The sequence below is a fragment of the Centruroides vittatus genome, unplaced genomic scaffold (genome assembly GCF_030686945.1).
Source record: "Centruroides vittatus isolate TY-2023 unplaced genomic scaffold, ASM3068694v2 contig_941, whole genome shotgun sequence".
Classification (NCBI taxonomy): Eukaryota; Metazoa; Arthropoda; class Arachnida; order Scorpiones; family Buthidae; genus Centruroides; species Centruroides vittatus.
Genome location: NW_027122625.1, coordinates 2,550,910 through 2,571,063, shown reverse-complemented (window position 1 = coordinate 2,571,063; position 20,154 = coordinate 2,550,910). Strand labels below are relative to the sequence as shown.

The 20,154-nt window shown below is 30.7% G+C and overlaps 1 protein-coding gene and 1 long non-coding RNA gene across 3 annotated transcripts in view; one reads left to right on the top strand and one right to left on the bottom strand.

Annotated features, from left to right (window-relative positions):
- The window catches only part of LOC136984992 (uncharacterized), a 278,551-nt gene that overhangs the window by 171,214 nt on the left and 87,183 nt on the right, over nucleotides 1–20,154 (bottom strand). The gene's annotated exons all lie outside the window — the stretch shown is intronic.
- LOC136984977 (uncharacterized) overlaps nucleotides 1–20,154 on the top strand; it is a 95,479-nt gene that overhangs the window by 55,834 nt on the left and 19,491 nt on the right. For both annotated transcript variants that reach the window (XM_067282135.1, XM_067282136.1), the window contains exons 2-3: nucleotides 1,351–3,223; nucleotides 16,144–17,528. In XM_067282135.1, coding sequence (XP_067138236.1) covers nucleotides 1,702–3,223; nucleotides 16,144–17,528 — 2,907 coding nt within the window. In that variant the 5' untranslated portion in view covers nucleotides 1,351–1,701. The remainder of the gene's footprint in view (nucleotides 1–1,350; nucleotides 3,224–16,143; nucleotides 17,529–20,154) is intronic.

Sequence of the window (20,154 nt, the reverse complement as noted above, 5' to 3'; positions counted from 1 at the left end):
ATATTTGTGTATAATTTCTAATATTTTTATTTCATATCTTTTTTATCATATTTATATGCAAATCAATTCAAACTTATTTATGCCTTGTATATAACAGACAATGGATATTTCAATAATTTTTGTAAGTTACTATATGTCATTTAGTTTAACTGTATAAAATTTTATTTTAAATTACTTATTAGTATCCACAGTTTGTTTAATTTACATATTTAATATTACTTTAAGCAGAGATTGAATTGTTTTTGATCACATTGAAAGGGAGTGCTTCTCACCTTGTTAAGAATGAGTTAGCATATGATGATAAATTCTATTAGAAAAAAGCAGCTTTATTAATCATTGTTAAATATAATTTCTTAAGAGCAAAATTTTAATAAATAAAAGTAACACTAATTGAAGTATATTAAAATAATGGTGTTAATAGATTACATTTAACAATGTTTAATAAATTTTGTTTTCTCTTACGTATATAATATAAAATTGAAATAAACTCACTTTTTCGATTCAAATATGAGCAATATGAAAACTGATGTTTTATTTTTGATATTGAGTGCTATTTACTAGTATAACTATTACAGAGATAATAAATACAAGTTAGATAACTTCAGTCAATCAACATGGGATATTTAATATCATTTAAATCTTTTCTATATAGACAGGATGCAGTATGTATATATTATATAATATGAATTATTAATTTACAAATATATAAATTACCAGGAAAAAACTCTCAGCCTCTTCTGACTGTAGAGGTGAATAAGACATTCAAACAACATTTAAATCAAGAAAGGATTGTTTTAATTCTTATACTTCATCATACAACTATAAGTTACCAATCAAATGTATTTGGCCTATATAATTACTGAAGAGGCCAAAGCATCGTCACAAAATGCATTTGATTGGTAACTTATGGTTGTGTGATGAAGTATGAGAATTACATCCTTGATTTAAATGTTGTTTGAATGTCTTATTCACATCTAAAGTCAGAAGAGACTGAGAGTTTTTTCTTGCATTTTATATATTTGTAAATTAATGTAATTTCTGACCCCATTGAATAGTTTTTTAAACCTTTGTCATTTTTATTATAAGAATTATTGTTATTTGTAATAAGAAATCATTATCATTCAGTATAAAGAAAAAAAGAAATAATAATGATTTCAACTGATATCAATTAATAAAACTATCATCATCATAATTTCATTAATATGATTATAATTTAATGAACCAAAATATAAACTATTCAGATTTAATATAAATATTATTTATTTATAGAAATAATTCAAATTTTATATATTTTAGTCATTAGTTTTCATTATTTGTGCAATTAATTTGTATATTTATTTTATTTTCTAGATTCGTTATTTGAAGAATATACATTTTTAAAATTTTCGTAAAAATATAAGGATGGATTATGTGTTTTGGTTTGGAAGGAAGTCAACTCATCTCATAAATATCCATTGTTTTGTATGTTATCCAAGCATGAAAAATGCATGTGATGTCTTAAGAAATATATATAATAATGTTTGAAGATTGAATACATGTGAAATATGGAATATGGATAAATAATAAGTTATGTATAAAAGGAAAAATAACCATTAAAATAAATTGTACCTAAGATAATGAAAGTAATACAACACTTATGAATTTCTCTAAATATAAATGAATTAATCTGTTTTCCAGCTTTACAACATTTAAAAAAGAGAGATGAAAAATTATTCAAAATTAATAACTACTAGACATTACGACCATCTACGAAAAATGGACAGTAGATCAACAAAGAAGCTTATTGCTTTGAAATTACTTAGAAATAAAAATTCATCATTAGACAAAAAATCAAATTCAATGTTGTCTTCACAGCGTAAATTGAGACCACGTTTTCCTTATAGTGCCTCGGATGAATGGCCTGTAGCTCGTGCCCATCGTATGGCAAGTTTAAATGCAAGAGCTAAAGTACATATCCTATATGAAAATGAATGTCGTGGCAACGGAAATGATAGTTACGAGAGTGAAGAGGGTTGTGGTTCTGAAACGGGTAAATCTGATTATTGTGATCGCAGAATGTGTCATCATAAACAGACAACTAATAAAAATAGTTCATTCAGGGATAAACAAGAAAAGCAAAATTCCAAACTTAACGAGAAGAGTGAAGAAAAAGTGAAGAGAGTTAGGAAAAGACGAAATCATAAAAGAAAATTAGATGATGTGGAAATTATTGATACCAGATCCTGTAAAAGAATGGCAAACTTGAATGCCCAAGCTATTCTTGCTGCTAGTTATTTGTTAGAAAGAAGCCGTAAAGAAAGAAATGAAAAAAAATGCTTAAAAAACGAAAAGAAATCTGATTTGACTTCTGTAAATAATTCTGATAATAGTGATTATAATAACCACAGTGACTCAACAGTAAGTATTAGTCATTCAGAAGATACTTGTGAAAATATTATTGTTGATGATTTAGAAGAGGCTACAGAATTTAGAAATTCCCATTTTAATATTTCAAATTCATCTGAGAATAGACATTCCCCAATAATTTCTGTGTCAGATGATCAGGAAGATCAGGTTCAAATAACTACTAGAGATAATGAAAAAGTTTCTGTAGATGATGAAAAAGATTCAAGTGTTGAATGTACTGTCCAAGAAAGATGTGAGTTGCATTCCATGACTTCAGCCAGTGATACTTCAAGAACTATGACCAGTACTGCTGTTAGTAAAGTAGGAATGACTGAGTATACAGAAGTTACTAAAGTTCATATTAATACTACAGAAGATATGGGAATTAAAGAAGAGGGTAAAGTAGAACAAAAAATTGAACATATTTTAGAGAAAGATGATGTTGCTATTACTAGAATGTATCATTATCAAACTAAAGGAAACAGTCAAAGTTATTGTTTACAAATGCAGACTACTTATAAGCCAAGTTCAACTAAAGGTTTTACACCACCTCCCTCTGTTATTAATCGATCGTCGCCAAGAAAAATGCATCTAGATACTCCACCACATGTGATGAGTACAATGCTTCATAATAGTCAAAGTTATTATAGTTATCCCAGCCATTCTCCTGTGATACCAGATTCTAATACACAAACTTATCCAATTAGTCATGGTTTGGCAGGAATAAACAATATTCCAATGGTTAATGTTGGACCTCTTGCAAGGCATTATAGCAGTGCATTTACAGTACCACATTATGGTCATCCACCACCAATGCCATATCCTCCCAGTGAATATGGTAAGAAATTTTCTAAAAATTTACATTTTTATATCTAAATGAAATTATTAAGTTATATTTATCTTAATGTCAGATGTGGTAGCTGTATATATGTAATGTGAATGTATGTCTCTTTAATCCAAGTAAATAAATCTGGTAGACTTCCTCATAGCTATCAGGTTAGGTACTCCTTTATTGAATTTTACAAATGCATTTCGGGCTTATGTAGTGTTTAAGTCCATCCTCAGTGTAATGCTACAGATATTTGTATATACATAATGTGAATGTATTTTTTGTTATTTTTAATATCTGTAGCATTACACTGAGGAGGGGCTTAAACGCTACATAAGCCCGAAATGCATTTGTAAAATTCAATAAAGGAGTACCTAACCTGATAGCTATGAGGAAGTCTACCAGATTTATTTATTCGGATTAAAGAGACATACATTCACATTATATTTATCTTATTTACAAATATATATATTAGTGATGTAACGAATATTCGGTTACTACCCAGTATTCGGCCTATTCGGCCTATTTTTCGCTATTCGGTCGAATACCGAATATTTAAATCACTATTCGGCCGAATACCGAATACCTAAAAACAGGAGTAAGAAATAACAAAAACACAGTAAATTAATCATTTTGGAAACTTTTATTAATGCTAAACATTAAATTATGATTATTAAAGTTAATAAGAAATAGCGTCTAACTCTAGTAAATTATTTCGTAATTAAAATAATATTATAGCCTTTATCTAGCCCGATATCTTATGGCATTGATGGCATGTAGGTTAGAACGTATCGGGCATTAATGTTATTGCTTAGTTAATTATGTTATATTCATATTCTTGTATATTTTAATATTTTTTACGATATTTTAAAATGATTTACGAAATGTTTTATTGAAACTTATCGTATTTAATGAAATAATTATTTATTTCTAGAAGATGAGTAACTACTATATAATTTATTTTATATATAAAGCAAAGAATGAGCATTTCTCATTATATGCAAAAGATAACATTTGAAATCACGTTAATTTTAAAAATATTGACAAAAACAGTAGCAACAAAATATCACAAAACTTCACAAATAGAAACCCCCCAATAATATATTTGAACTGTTTCACATCTGGGGAGAAACTAGACCATATGTCCCCACTAAAGTATATATCCTTAGGGTACTATTCAGTCTACAAATACGTAGTAAAAATAAAATTTTACTGCTTAATTAAAGAGTTAAAAAGATCGATTGCAAATAAAATAACTTATAAGTTATAACTTACATCTAAATACCAACAACTGCCGAATCATATCGGGCTATTTACGGCTATTACATAAGTTATAAACCAATTTGGCACTAGAGGTAGACGTTAGGCTCCATCTCATATTAACTTTAATAATTATAATTTAATTAATAAATTTAAATAATTTAGACCTACTGGAAGAAAAAATCGTAATGACATCAGGCCAATAGAGAGCAGGGTGCGCGATCCTTGCATAATGAGGTTTGCACGCTAATTTTTATATGTGCGTTAATCAAGCCGAATAGTTTGGCCGAATATTCGGCCATTCGGCCACACTCCTGACCGAATATTTGGTATTCGGTCACGCTCCTGGCTGAATATTCGGTATTCGGCTGAGGCCGAATATACTATTCGTTACATCACTAATATATATAATATATATATATATAATATATATATATATTGTAAAAAGAAAATTATATATGACATGTTTTATTAAATTCTAAAGTAAATCTGAGTATTTTTAAGTCAAACTGAATTAAATACTATTAGCAAATAGCATCATATTACCATAAAAGTAATTATAAAGAAAGAATTTAAATTAATTATAAAAAATAATAACTTAATCTAATTTGTAGTTTAAATTCCAATAAAGCACAGGAGTCGCTCTGCATAGCACAAAACTGCCATTTGGCGATATTTTTATTAAAGTGGTGATAAAAATATAATACTAGTGAAAGCAAGTGGTTAGTCTGCTTGTTTTGACATTCAGTATGAAATTGAATCACAAATTATACTTCAAGAAAAACATGAAAAGCAAAATGTCGAGCTTCCGTACAATGGGAGTCTTGTGCACTGCACATCTAGTGATTTCATGATGTCACATGGCAACTTCAGGAAGGAAAGTAGAAAGTGAGGTCGAGAAACAAAGGTAGTTTTGTGCGAGCCACCCAGCATTTCCAGACTGGGATTTTTTTTTAATCGACTGACAGAAATTTTGGAGAATTTTTTGGGATGACCTTTTCACTTTGATTTTTTTCAAGTAAACTAAAACAAAAATTTTGACACGACAGATACTGTGAAATACTTTTTAAACATTGTGATCAAATGTGTTATTCAGAATTACTCATTTAAAAATGATTCCTATTGCTAACAAGGGGAGGGCCATATGTTTAGGTGTTTGGCCATATTCGATTGAAACTTGGTGAGCATATAGCCCTAAACATAAACAGATCATTGTCCAAATAATAAGACCCACTTCTCAAGTGTTTCTAAAAATTGTACCTCTGAAAATTTATAGTGTTTAGCTTATAAGTCTTTTGAAGTTTCAAGTCCCAGAATGGCGATAGCTGAGTGAATAAGATAGTAAGTAATGGAGTTAGATGATGTAGGTTTGGAATTTTTGGTTTAGTTTAGTTAATTTTGTGTGTAACTGTATTATTTTACTGCATCATTAACATTATTATTATTCCTCAGGTGTAAACCTTATAAGACAAGAGATTAAAAGTTGTAACATCCTTTCTTATTTAGCAAAAACAAGACTCTATAGATTTAACTCTTTTATGTCATTAAATAAAACTTTTATTTGTTCACATTTATTTTCACATATTTTACATACTATGTCCTCACAAGCAAATAATCTAGACATTACTGTACATGGACGAAAAAGACAAGTGATATGAAAATAGGGTAGCAAGTGTAAGTTGCTGACATTTAGGGGCAATAAGTTAATTGCACGTCAGGAAAAGCCTAGGGACTGATCGTATGTGGGTGAGGTGGTGGCAGAGGCAAAGATGACAAGTGTCTTACAATACCCGTCTATTTTAACATTAAAGCAAACTTACAAAAGAATGATATGCGATGTGATCTAGATCGTCTGCAGCGGAAGGAGCTCTGGAGGACAGTGATCGGAGGTGGGATGTCAAAGTCGTCGGTGAAGTCCTGGGGCAATCAGGCAGAAAAGTCCGAGGGGTCAGTGACGGACGTTGGCGTAGGGAGAAGGGGCTGATTGGAGTTCCGTCGTTCACTTCCTGGTAGAAAGTCCTGTTGTCTCTGTCTTCTGATCTTGATTCAGGGGTTTTTATATGATTTACCCTTGAATCTTCCCCTCTTGATTGGTCTTGGCTCCCTTTCTCCTTTTTCTGATCGGTCAGTCTATTGTTTCTAAGCAAGACGAAAACCAAATCTGGCCGGGGATGCACCTGAACGTTGACAGCTACTCTCATAATTTACACCGTTTGCCCCCTTTCTTGCACTTCTGACTAGACTGATCATCCAGACGTTCTGTGTCTGCCTCCCCCTTCTCAAGACGGTCCCGGGCTCACATGATCTAACAGGTGTCCTTGACCATAAGTCTCTCTTCTTTCTCTCCTTTTTTGTTGATTGTTTACAGCCCGACTCTCATATACAAGCACCCTGACAAAGCTCTTCTTTCACTCGATGGACATTCCTCTCCGCCGTTCATTACCGTGTTGCATTTTGTTTTAGAATAAGTGTTTAATGTTGGTCGAGTTTACAGCCCCGACACGCGTTCTCGATCCAATTGAACTTCCGGAATTTCCCAACATAGCAATTTTGTAAACAATCGAAATTCCGGCGCGATATTAGGATCTTTACACAAGTGCAGTGTTTAATTTTTTTTAATTATTAATATTATGGACAATTTCCTAGTGTGCTCATGTTCATTACACTACAGATGTTACAATACCACCATATCTAAAAATAAATGTGAAGAAAATTTTATCTAACAACGTAAGAGTTAAATCTACAGAGGTTTGTTTTCTGAAAACAGCAAATTATGTCACAATTTTTAATCTCTTGTTTCATAAGTTTTAAATATAAGGAATAATAATAGTAATAATAATGTTACACATAAAAAAACTAAACTAAATTGTCAAACCTGCATTGGCTAACTATAGTGCTTAGCATTTTATTTACTCTGCTATTGTCACTCTTAGATATGAAACTTCCAACGACTTATAAGTTAAACACTAAATTTTCAGAGGCCCAGTTTTCGGAAATGCTTGAAAAGAGTCCTATTATTTGGACAAGGAGCTGTTTGTGTTTAAGGCTATGTGCTCACCAAGTTTCATTTGAATTGGCAACCCAAACATCTGGCTCACTCCATGTAAATGACAGTTTAACATGTTACTTTTGCTTTCCAGACGACACACTGATAAGGCTACCAGCACCTGAATTAATTAATAAGTATAACTGGTGGCGAAAAAAAATTTAAAACTGTGAAATGATGGTGATATTTAAATTTTACAGAGCGACCCCTGAAAGCATATGCCACACATTATAGTAGTTTTTTAGAATAGTTTCTCATAGATCTTTATGTGGATATTTTGAAGCGACCAATAATTAGTCCATATAGAGTTGAGTGGAGTAATTGTAAATTTTCTCCTTCTCTGTCATTGCACAGCACAATTTGAAAATCTGGTGTAGACTCTTTAAAAGTATGAATTTATGAAGGTCTTTACCCAATTTTTACCCAATTTTTTAAGATTAGGTTGTGTCATCTACAAATATGAGTGCTTCCATCATTAGTGAGCTTTTGTGTAACATTCTTGTATTAATTAGTAAAACACTACTAAGAATTTTCATCTCCCTATTTTGACTGTACCATAGAATTTGAAAAATTTGACATTTACAATTACAAATATAAACATCCAAACCCAATAGTTATGTATTGAAGCCAAATGATTGCAGGATTACATCGGGTTGTATTACTACTATTATTATTAATTAAATGTGAAGTAATTTAAGTACTAAAAGCAAAGGAAAGTATAATTGTATATGGTACTTATAAATACAAATCTGGCAGAAATTATAGTGACAATCAAGAATAGAACTATTTAATTATGAGCACTTGATATAGACTTTTTATTTCAGAGTATCTGAAATATACATAAAGAATCTCTTTTCAATTTAATTAATATTCTGACTCTAGTTAAAATAAAATTTAAAAAAATAGCAAATGATTAAAAAATATGTTAGGAATTGGATACCACACCATGCAACAGTTAACCTTAATCTTTTCAGGCAAACCACTTATAAGGAGAAAACTTGAAAAAATACATACATAATGTGTTACTTATTCATTAAAGGGTACTGAGATGTACATGAATAATTACTGATTTTATTTAAAAAGTGCACTTAGTAACTCTTGGCCTCCCTTTATTAGTCTAATTTTTGTAGGCAGAAAACAAAATTTTGTTTGAAGTTACTTCATTGGTATGCATCAAAATATTATGCATATAATTACAGTTTCTTGTTTGTTTTTCATCTGTTTGGTAAAATAAAATTGTGTAATTTTTGTTCATTTTTTCATTTCAAAGATTCATGTTCATTTGCAATTTTTCCTATATAGACTCCTAAACAGAAAAACTGGAGGATTTACAAATACCTCTCACAGTATTTACATTTACCCAACTTGATTGGGATAAATGTGAACTGTTGTTCAATACTTTTAAAAAATTATTTTTACTAATACAGCCTAGGAATAATTGTATATATATACAGGGTGGGCCAGCGAAAACGAAACAGCAGAGTGTTCGCGTTCGTCCAAGCAAATCGGTCGGACAGGTCGATTTTATTCTCGAGGGGACATCTTTTGCAATAAAGTTTTTGCAATTCTGAATACAACAGACAACAAAAAAGTTTAAAAACTCATTTATTATGTATTAACTAAACAAACATTTATTTCGAAAAAATTGTTTGTTTAGTTAATATTCAGATTTGCAAAAACTTTATTGCAAAAGATGTCCCTTCGAGAATAAAATCGACCTGTCCGAGCGATTTGCTTGGACGAACGCGAACACTCTGCTGTTTCGTTTTTGCTGGCCCACCCTGTATATATATAATTAGTATTAGTATGGTAGCAAAGCCACTAAAAAAGAAATAACCAGCTGTGTTTTCTTAAGTTGCAAAAAATTGTAAATAGTGGAAAATTAATATCAACATTTACAATTATCTTACTCAACCCTAGTTTTTTTTATGAGTAAGCTATTATTTAAATTTAAAACAAAACAAATTTTAATTTCTTTTTAATACAGTAGACCTTTATTCGTTTAACATGCAATTCAGTTAGTGAATTCTCTCTCGTGTACGAATATCACATCCAAGGATTATTTTGTTTTTAAAAGCAAATGCTGGTTATATGATGTGAACTATATGTCAGTCTTAAATTGCAGTTATGAAAAACTAAAAAGTTTTTCCTTTGTTTAAAATCACTAAGAACACCTTTAGAAAACATGAAAAATTCTTTTTGCAATGCAGAAACATTCATCTGCCATCGTGATTTTTCTCAAATTACTAAAAAATACACCTTAACATTAAAATATACCTTAATTTTAGTTCTATCATTCATTTTCTTTATGTTTAATCCAGGCACTAATTGATGTTATTTCACTTTCCTGCTTGAATTTGTGTTTTTAAATCTGATAAGGAAGGATTACTGAAAATTTATCTTTAAAATGTCATCTTCAAAAACTTTAATCATTAACACGATATGACAATTGTTATTCTAATAAGCTATAAAACTCTTGTCAAAATTCATTTTACAGCAATGAAAAGGACAACTATTATATAAAATTCTTAAAAACAAACTCTAAAAATAAAATACTTCCAGAATAGTAACAAGTAATATACTCTTTATATCTGACTTTGAGTGATCTATCAAGGAAAACAAATCAAATAACAAATGAATACTAAACCTTTATTTTAGCTTTTTTTAAAAATTCCATTTTTAACAAATCCGTATGCATTTCGCCCTTTCTAAAAGGCCTCATCAGTAGATACGTTTACTCGCCAATTGTTGTTCCTTTTATACTGGACTACGTTGTCCCAGCATGCATCCACAAGCATACCTGTATTTAAATTAATGACATTTGCATAATTTTTGATACAGAAATGTTCGATAATTCTTGTTCTTACCAAATTTTTAGATTTATACAATGTTGGTACCATGGTGATTCTTTTCGAATGGATTGCAGCCTTGTGTTCGTTTAACCTTTTTCCAATCTTCTTCCTGTTTCTCCTATGTAACATATCAGGCTAGGGCATGTACAGTACATGATAATTTGTAGATAACTCTGCAATTTCTAGTTGTTTTTGTAATATACTTTGATCTTCTTTATTTATGATGTTAATTATATCCATTAACCTGTTTTTTTGTTTTGCTACTATACAAATAGAAAATTTATTAAATTCTGGTTTATATTTTTCAAAAAGATGATTTATATACAGGAAATTAATAAAGTATCAATCTTTTGATTCTTAACATGGTATCTATTATTTATATAATAATCATACCACTTACACACACTATTTTTTGGGTAGTTATTTTTACTGTGTAATGTTTCATTTTGTTTACATATAGCAGTATTTTGCTAACAAAATCAAAATGAAGGATAATGACATTATAATTTTGATTTATTTGCTGTTTTTTTAAACTCTGTAGTGTAGAAATTAATTTTAAATTTTATAGAAATATAAGCACATTTTTTGAATGACTTAGCTGTCAAAGGAAAAATTTTTTTTATCACATCTAAATATAATATAATATAATAAAAATTACATGTAATTTGAGTCAGTGTGACTGATTTGATTCATCATCACTCAGAGCAAATCGCTGAACCTAAAGAAGTGAAATTTGGTACACAGTTAGGGTACTACATAAAAATGCACACTAAGAAGGGATTTTTGGAAAAGGAGTGAGAGGGGGAGGATTAAGGCTTAACTTGAAGAACGGCTTCTACTGTTCTATTTTATATGCAATTTTTTGTTTTTGATAGTAATAACTTAATTTCCAAATCATCCAAATTGTTTGCCCGAGCAATTCCGGGCTCATTTGCTAGTTAATTAATAAAACAGAAATGAAGTAAATAATAAATATCAAAATAAACTCAAAAAATTAATTAATAAAATGACCAGAATGACAATAATATATAAAAATTATTCACACAATTGAAAGAAACAATAAAATTGTCTTCATATTTTGTCCTTTTCAACACCTTGAGAAAACAAATCTTTATGGAAGATTTACAGTTTTGCATATTGAGGTAGATGAATAGTCTCAAATAAATGTTCAATTCCACCATAAAGATTGTTGCGTTTCTAAGGTGTTGAGAAGGATGAAATATGAAGACATTTTGTTGTTTCTGAAAGATGCACAGACAAATGAAGACAGTACAACAATAGCAAATATCAAAAAATGAAATAAAACAACACAAGCACAGATATGTACATTTTAGATCTGAACAGGAATTTTTACAAAGGAGGAGTTGATGTGTAACCTGTTAGGACCTCGAAGTAACTGTCTTTTATATATATATATATATATACAGTCAAACCTGTTTTTATGCGCTCTTTTTATGTGCGATTTTTATTTGTGCGATTTTTTTAATGCGAATTTTTAATTTGTGCGGTATAGTTGGCGACTAGTCTCGTGCGATTCGTCATGTCTCACGTTGACTTATTATAGCTAAATAAACTTATTATAGCATAAATGCACTTATTATAGTAATATTATTGCATGAATATGCGAAAAATGAAATAATTTACTTTTTAAGTCAACAAAACACCACCATGGACAAAAATATGTAAAACAGACGATAGACCAGACGATGCAGTCAAGTGCTGACATCTGTTGTCAATAAATTCTATTTCGTACGGTTTTGAGTTATTTTCTATGTGAGACTTTTTTATGCGGTCCCTGTTGACCGCATAAAAAAATTATTTTTCTAATTGTGTTGCGAAAACTATTATTTACAGCCATTCGTGAAGTTTCGTGAGATTTTTTTTAATGCGTTTTTTTTAATGCGGTCCCTATCCCCCGCATAAAAACAGGTTTGACTGTATATATATATATGGATTATAATGGGTTAACGTTTAATTTAATTAACAACTAGTTTTGTTAGATCTGATTAATTTTGTTTTAGTTGCAGTTTAACCAGCATGCCAGTAACTCTGGAGTTTTTGGCATGCTGGTCTCCCCTGTTCATATGCAGCATGCCAGTCATTCTGTGAAAATATGGTAAGTAACCGTGTAGCAGTAAATCCTATCTGGTGGCAAATGATACCAATCAGGATTTTTTGCTAATCCATTCAAAATAAGTCTTTACTTGATTAAAGGAAGACCAATAGGAAGACCAATGGAACTTCATCAAAGTGCCTAGTTTCTCCAAATTTATATTGCCTTCACTAAAAATTCAAAGGAGTGAACTGCAAACTTGGAGCTTCTCTATAGTGACAATTGACTGAATATTCTTGATTACTTTAGCATCTTCCAAAAGTAGTTGTTTCAGGAAACCAGATGTTTTTATTAAAATTCTCACAATGAAAGACTGCTGTTGCTATCCATGTATCCTACCTATATCACAAGGGAGGGGAGGAAGGATTGGAGGAAGTGTCAGTTCAATAATTTCTCAATGGAACTGTACTCTTACTGGGCATTTTTGTAAAATTTATTTAAAGTGCAACAGATATTTGTTGACAGTGTTTATGAAGAATTTGAGATAATTATACAACAATGTGAATGGCATGCACTATGCAACATACAGCTTATAAGATTGGAGTATAATTGCTTAAAAACTGAGCCAGCCCAAAGCATGTAAATAGTCTGGTCAGTAATAAGTTGCCAAACATTCTCATATCAGATCCCATTAGACAATAGTAAGGTTGCGGCCAAAGTTTTCAACGTGAAAACGTGAACATCAGACATTCAGTGCTGCCATCCTGTAAGCCTAGAAGTTTGACAATGGCATTTGGAATGTCAAGCATAATTCCACCAACATTCCAAATGCCATTGTCAAACTTCTAGGCTTACAGGATGGCAGCATTGAATGTCCAATGTTCACATTTTCACATTGAAAACTTTGGCCACAACATCATTAATATCTCTGAACAAATAGTATTAAATGACTGTAGAATTAGTGTCTCCTCTTAATAGAAAAACAAACATAAGTACAGATCAATTTAGATATCTAATATATTTCATCCAGTAAAATGATTATAGGTGAATCACTAATTGTTTTAATTTTAATTGTTGAACTGTAGATTTTAGCAACATATACTTTTCTTTAAGTTCTCTCATGTTGCATTGTTCTTTGAATGTACTGTTCCAGGTGCTTCTTTCCAGCTAGGTTGTGTAGCTTTCTAAGAGGGATCTCTGCCTGGATGAAGGGCTTAGTCAGTTTTTAGATTCTTGTTATTCATGTTTTTGTCTTTATGACGTTTCATTGATTGTAAAATTACAGTCACGGAATACTGCATATCATAACCTGCCCATTTATGAATACAAATTCCTTTTTATATTCCTTTATTAGTTTTTACCTTTTGTAGTTAGCATTGTTCTGTAAAAATGATTGTTAATAAATATTGTTATGAACACTTATCTCTTTCCAGCTTACATATAAAACAGAGGGAAAGTACAGCAATCGGTCAAAAAATGACCCCCCAAGATTTTTCATTTTTGGACTCTGGGATCTCAAAACATCGAGAAATGCAAAAAAATTTGGGGGTTTCTTTCTGTGTGTATGGATATTAGTATGTATGTGTGGGGGATGATTTTATTTACCCTCTTTGTAGCTTAAAAACTTCTGCTTTTTGTTGAAAATTTCTGAAATTTTGTAGGAAGATTGATGCCATTAATTTTTGGTGATTAAAGGTTGAGGGGGTGGGGAGATAATGAGGGTTGTGTGTATCTCAAGTAGGCTCAGACTTAATGATGAATTTACTTGTTATTAGCATTTACAATTTTTCATAATTTTGAGAGTAGAGATGGGTTTTAAGCTTTTTGCCATTTTATAATAGTTAAATATAACAAGTTCTTTAAAATAAAATATAACAGATGGTGCCACATGCACAATTTAAAATTCAACTGGAAAGCAGTATTAAAACACATACATGAGAAAGATAAGAAAGAATTCTATCATGACCAAAAATGAATAACCATGAATTTTAAGCAAGAGTCTCTTTACATATAAGTGTGCAAGGAAAAATGCTGATTTACAGATCACATCTACCTAGAATTTTCAGAGAGATCCAAGTAGCATACTTTGTTCTACATCTTCCTACTATTTCATGCAACTGTAATGGCCATTTACAGTTGTTTTATATAAATGATTGCTAGATGGCCACATCTTCAGCTCTAGCAATGACTATTACTTAATAGGTGGCACTTTTGTTTATAAATTATAATTAATTATTTTTATGTAAAGGGATAAACTGGATTTGATACTATAAATGAGGATAAAAATTGGACTGGTGTGACAAAAGAGGGTAAAAAAAAAAACCAAAATGGTGCAATCAGTTCATACATATCACATTTTAGCTTTGACAGGTCATGCATACTTTTTTCCCTTTAAAAAAAGAAAAAATAATTTGAGTGCACCAAATTCCTCCATTTGCTAATAATATAAATTATTATGAATTGACATACAGAAAATAAACAGGAGAGATCAATAGATTAATATATTCTCCATTATGGAACTATTATTTGTATGGTTCCATAATGGAAAGGAAAGGTATGGAGAATAAATAGATAGTGGTTCCTATTTCTGTTTTTATCCAAAGATGATACATAATAAGCTTACAACTACCAGATTATATTGGGTTTTTATATTATGATTATTTTAAATTAATTACTAAATAATTTGTCACTAGAGGGAGGTGTTAGTTGCCATCTCTTATTAGATTTAATAATTAACATCATTTAAATGATTTAGAAAATTCTGGAAGAAAAGAATCTGCCTGGAGTGGGATTCAAACTCGCAACTGCCGCTTACTATGCAAATGCATTGCCAGTTATGCTACCCAAGCCTCCAGTCTGATTTCCTCTTCCTGGTACATTTAAACATGAGGTAATGTGTTTACAGGATGTGGATGCTGAATGGTTAGCTCATGTTTAAATATATCTGGAAGAGGAGATCTAACAAGATTTTCTAAATTATTTAATTTAATTATAATTATCAAATCTAATAAGAGATGATATATAATGCCTCCCTCTAGTGACAAAATATTTAGTAATTAATTTAAAATAATTGTAATATAATAACCCGATTATAATCCAGTACTTGTTAGCTTATTACACACAAAAATCAACATCTATGAACCTGATGTACAGTACATGATGATGAGTATCATCATTGAAAGTGTTTGTAATATCATCTCTTAAGTTTAAAAACAAATATGTATTATGAAATAAAGACAATATTAACACCAAAAACTACAATTTTTTTCTCATTGATTTATTTTAGTCGGTGCCTTATTAACTAATATGTTACATTTTAAATAGATGCAAATTAAAGGCAAAGCATTGTGTGTTTGATAGTTTTTGAAAAAGATTGCAATGACAGATGAATATGTCTGTGTTTTTAACAAAGGATTTAGATTTTTAAGATACTTATTCAATAGTTGTTTAGATATAAAAACTTAATAAATTATAATTACTAGTTAACCTTCAGATTATTATCTGTCAGTTTGATACTGGTTATACTATATAATTTATCCCATTATATTTACCATATCTGGACATTTTAGTGAAAAATTTTAAATTATTAATAAAAATAATTGATTACAATAATAAATTTTTTTTTGTTTAGTTTGATTAGGTGTATTGTTTTTGATTATATATGAATGTTACTTTTATAAATGTAAAAATAATTTTTTCTTTTCTTTCTTGTATTTAGGTTATTATCAACCAGCAGGACCTTTAATTCAGCCTATTCATGATCCTTGTCTCATCCATAAACCTGTACCATACCATCCCCAGCATCATCATTTGCATCCTCCTCAAAATTCTCATGCATCCTATCCTGATCAGTGCCTCTCACATCATTCATTGTCTTCATCAGGTCCTCCTCCACCCCATCAAAATTCTCATTGTTCAATTGAGGTTCATCCTCCTCCACCTCCACCACCTCAACCACCCCATTATCCTCAGAACAATATAGGAAATAATTCTTCATATCAAATATCTCATCATCAAGTTAATCAAACATCTAGTCAACCACCTTCATCAGTTCATCATCAACCATATTCCAGTCATGGTCTTCCTATGATAAATTATTGTCCAAATCATACACAGAATCAATCGCATCAGAGCCATTTATATTCTCAGCACGGAAGTCGGTTCTGCCCGGAATATTCAGCATCTAATTACAGAATTGCTTCATCGCTTAAATCGTCTCAAAAAGAAAGAAATGCAACTCATTCTGTTTCGACTATATCTCCATTACCGACTACGGTACCAAAATCTGAACCTGTAACACCACCCGAAACCAAAATCAATACACAAGATGAAAAACTATCTAATATGTGTAACAGTAATCCTCGACAACAGATTTCATCAAGCACGTCTAAAAAGAAATTAGAAAAGCGACTTCAGGAAACAAGAACAGAAGAATCCAGTGTTAGTAATAATACTTCTATTTTCATTCCCTCTGTTCATATTTCAAAATCAGTATCTTCAAATAATGATATTAAAAGTAATATTGTATTAATAAATGAAAAATCGTCAAAAAAGCCTTTACAAAAACCTGACCCAACTCCATGTGAAAAAGTAAGTGATAACGAAAATAAACAATGCAGCAATAGTTTTAATAATAAATCTGATAAATCCAGCAAGCACCAAATTATTAATTCTGTTCAGAGAAGAGCAAGATTGTTGAAACTTCGACATCATTTGAAGCAGTCGCTCCCAGCTTATCCAATTAATATAAATGTAGACCAGGAAAAATATGAATCAGTTGTTACTTCCAAACCTGTTTCAAATGATATTTTTTGTAAATTAAAATCAACACAGCAATTAAGTTCAAATACTATTTCAGGAAAAGAAAATTCGGCTGTTATAACAATGAATGAATCAACAGAAAATGAGAGTGAAGAATCAAGTAAAAATGAAAATCCTTTACCTAAATCAAAAAATGGAGAAGTGATTACATCAAAAGTTCCACAGAAGAAACTGTTTGTATCAATTCCCCGTCTTGTGTTTCCAAAGAAATCTGACAATAAACAGTTCTCTAATGGTTGGTCCTGGATAGGAGAGCCATTTGAAAAGCTGATATATTACAATGTAAGTAATTTTTTTTTCTTCATAATGAAATAACACATAACAATAAATAAAAATGAATATTTAATATTTTGTTATTCTTACAAAACAATTATGTATAATATTGAATTGGTATTTTGTATAAATTATGCGGTAGACTCTTAATAAGTTGAAATTCCTTAACTCTAATCTTTTTTGTCCTTACTGTCATAGACTCAATACATTGTTTTTGAAGTAGTTTTTGATCACATTTCATTAATTCGAAATTTAATACATACAAAATTTGACATGCAATAGTTTATGGTGTGATTTTGCATTTTCAAGGGGTTCAACAATATCATAAAACAGTTGTAGATTAGTACCATAAATCATCATACAGTAAATCACCTGTGGGTGATTCAGTGAGACATTTTTCTTTTAAGACCATAATATTATAAGGGGCCGTTCATAAATTACGTAAGGTATTTTGGGGTGGGTGGGGGTTAAAGATTTCTTATGATTTCTTACTCAGGTAGGGGGGGTGATAGATCTCGTCTTACGTAATATTCTTATTTTTTGATCTCGTTGAATGGTAGAGTTTTCAATTTGGCGGTTTCTATTAAGAACGCTCGTTGTACTAACGCCATCAATTGTGACATAATAGAATAATAACACTAGCAGACACATTTTTTATCATGGGAGAAAGGCCATGTAGTTGTCTCTCGTTTTTTTTAAAATTTTTTATTTGAATAAGTGCATTACTCCGATGGGTGTATAACACTAAGAATACATAAACCAAAATACATGATACAAAGTAAACATAAATTAGTATTCGGTTTTTAGTGAAAACTAAAATGTAAAACTAGAAATTATAAATAGTCTTGTCTTCCATATTTTTTGAACATAATTGTAAAAAGCATCAAACAGTGGCTTCTGAACAAGCTTATCGAATGGATATGGCCACCTGAAACCAAGCATAAAGATTTCTAATTTCAGAATATGTCTATCTTGATCGTAAATTGGACAATAATAGATCATACGGTCGACGGTGTCTAGGTTTTCTGTAGAGCAAAAGCAAGAGGCAGTTTCTGTCCGGTTATACATGCTCTGTAAGTAGTTGAGCAGTAGTAAATGTTAAATCTCTAAGTGGTGATGAGAACCTGCATTCAACACTAGGAAAATAAAGTCTTCTAAAGTTATTCTACCAGTTTTACTGCTCAACTATTGTTGATTCCACTTTTGCATAACATTGTAATAAATATAATTTTTAAGGCTGCTGCGTGAGAGAGGGATATGAGAGTAGTCTTTGCAGCTGACTTAGTCTCAAAGTCGGCTTTTTCATTTCCTAGGATGCCAGTATGGCCACGAACAAACATAAAAATTATCTTATTTACAAGATTTTTAATATGGTGCTGGATATATGCATTTTTATTGCTATTGCAATTGGGATTTAATAGAGCTTTTAGGACAGACTAAGAATCACTGTAAATGTTGATAGACAGCATCTTCTTTAGCTTGATATGTGGAGGTATCTGTACCTTCTAACATATTTTGGACAAAATCTCACAGTTTGGAAGAAGATACAGATACTTGAGCTGACTTGAAGGCTCATCTGTGTAGATATTAATATCTGCATGGTTATCTATGGAGGAAGCAGATGACACCAAATGTACCCTGGGTATAACCTTGTTTACAGGGTGATGATCAGAGATAGGGTAATTGCAATATGGTAGCATTTGAACAGCTGTAGATAGGAGTAGAGACTGTTGTGAGTCTTGATGTTTGTAGTTCTGATGTAGTAGTTTAGAACCTTTTCTACAATACATAGTGGCAAAGGAAGGAGCTCTGCTAGAATCAGAGAGGCATTAGTAGAAACAGTTCTGCAGCACTTTGAAATTCTGATGGCAAACTGTCCTTGAAGAGAGAGTAATTTACTTGCTACTGAATTTTTACTAGTTACATGACCCCAGCTAGAAGTCGCATAAAGTAGCATTGGTTGTATTGCCCCATTATATAGAGTTTTATAAGCTTTATGATTTAGTCCCCCGGTGCACCTAGCACATTGTAGCAGTGTGTAGTTTATTTTCTTGGCCTTAGCCAAGATGTAATTAATATGGCAACAGAATGTTGTTTCTATTCTCTCTCGTTTTATTTTGTATGATGTTTCTGTTTACACATGCTAGTCATTCTGTCAAAGTATTTTTCATCCTTTTGTGAAAATGAATATTATGATGTTGATTAATGATGATGATAAAAAGATTGTTAATAATTAAAAAATAAAGTTCTTAAAATAAATTGTTCATTCGAATTCATTAAATTTTTATATTTTTAAATTTGTTCACATAGCCTTTTATAAATAATAGTACATATTAATTAACTAATTAATAATTATATATTTTGGACCTAAAGTTTTTAGGGTTTCATTAAAAAATTTATTTTTGTTAAAATATTTCTATAAAATTATGCCTAAATATTACGTAAGATAGGGAAGGGAGGGGGGGATCAAAGAAAATATCATGGTTGCTTACACGGGTGGGTGGGTGGGTGTCTAGAATGACCGAAATCGCCCTTACGTAATTTATGGATGGCCCCTAAAGGCTATTTTTCACTATACAATTTCATCCAGCAAAACAGATTTGTACAGACCATTGCCCAACAACGACCCATTTAT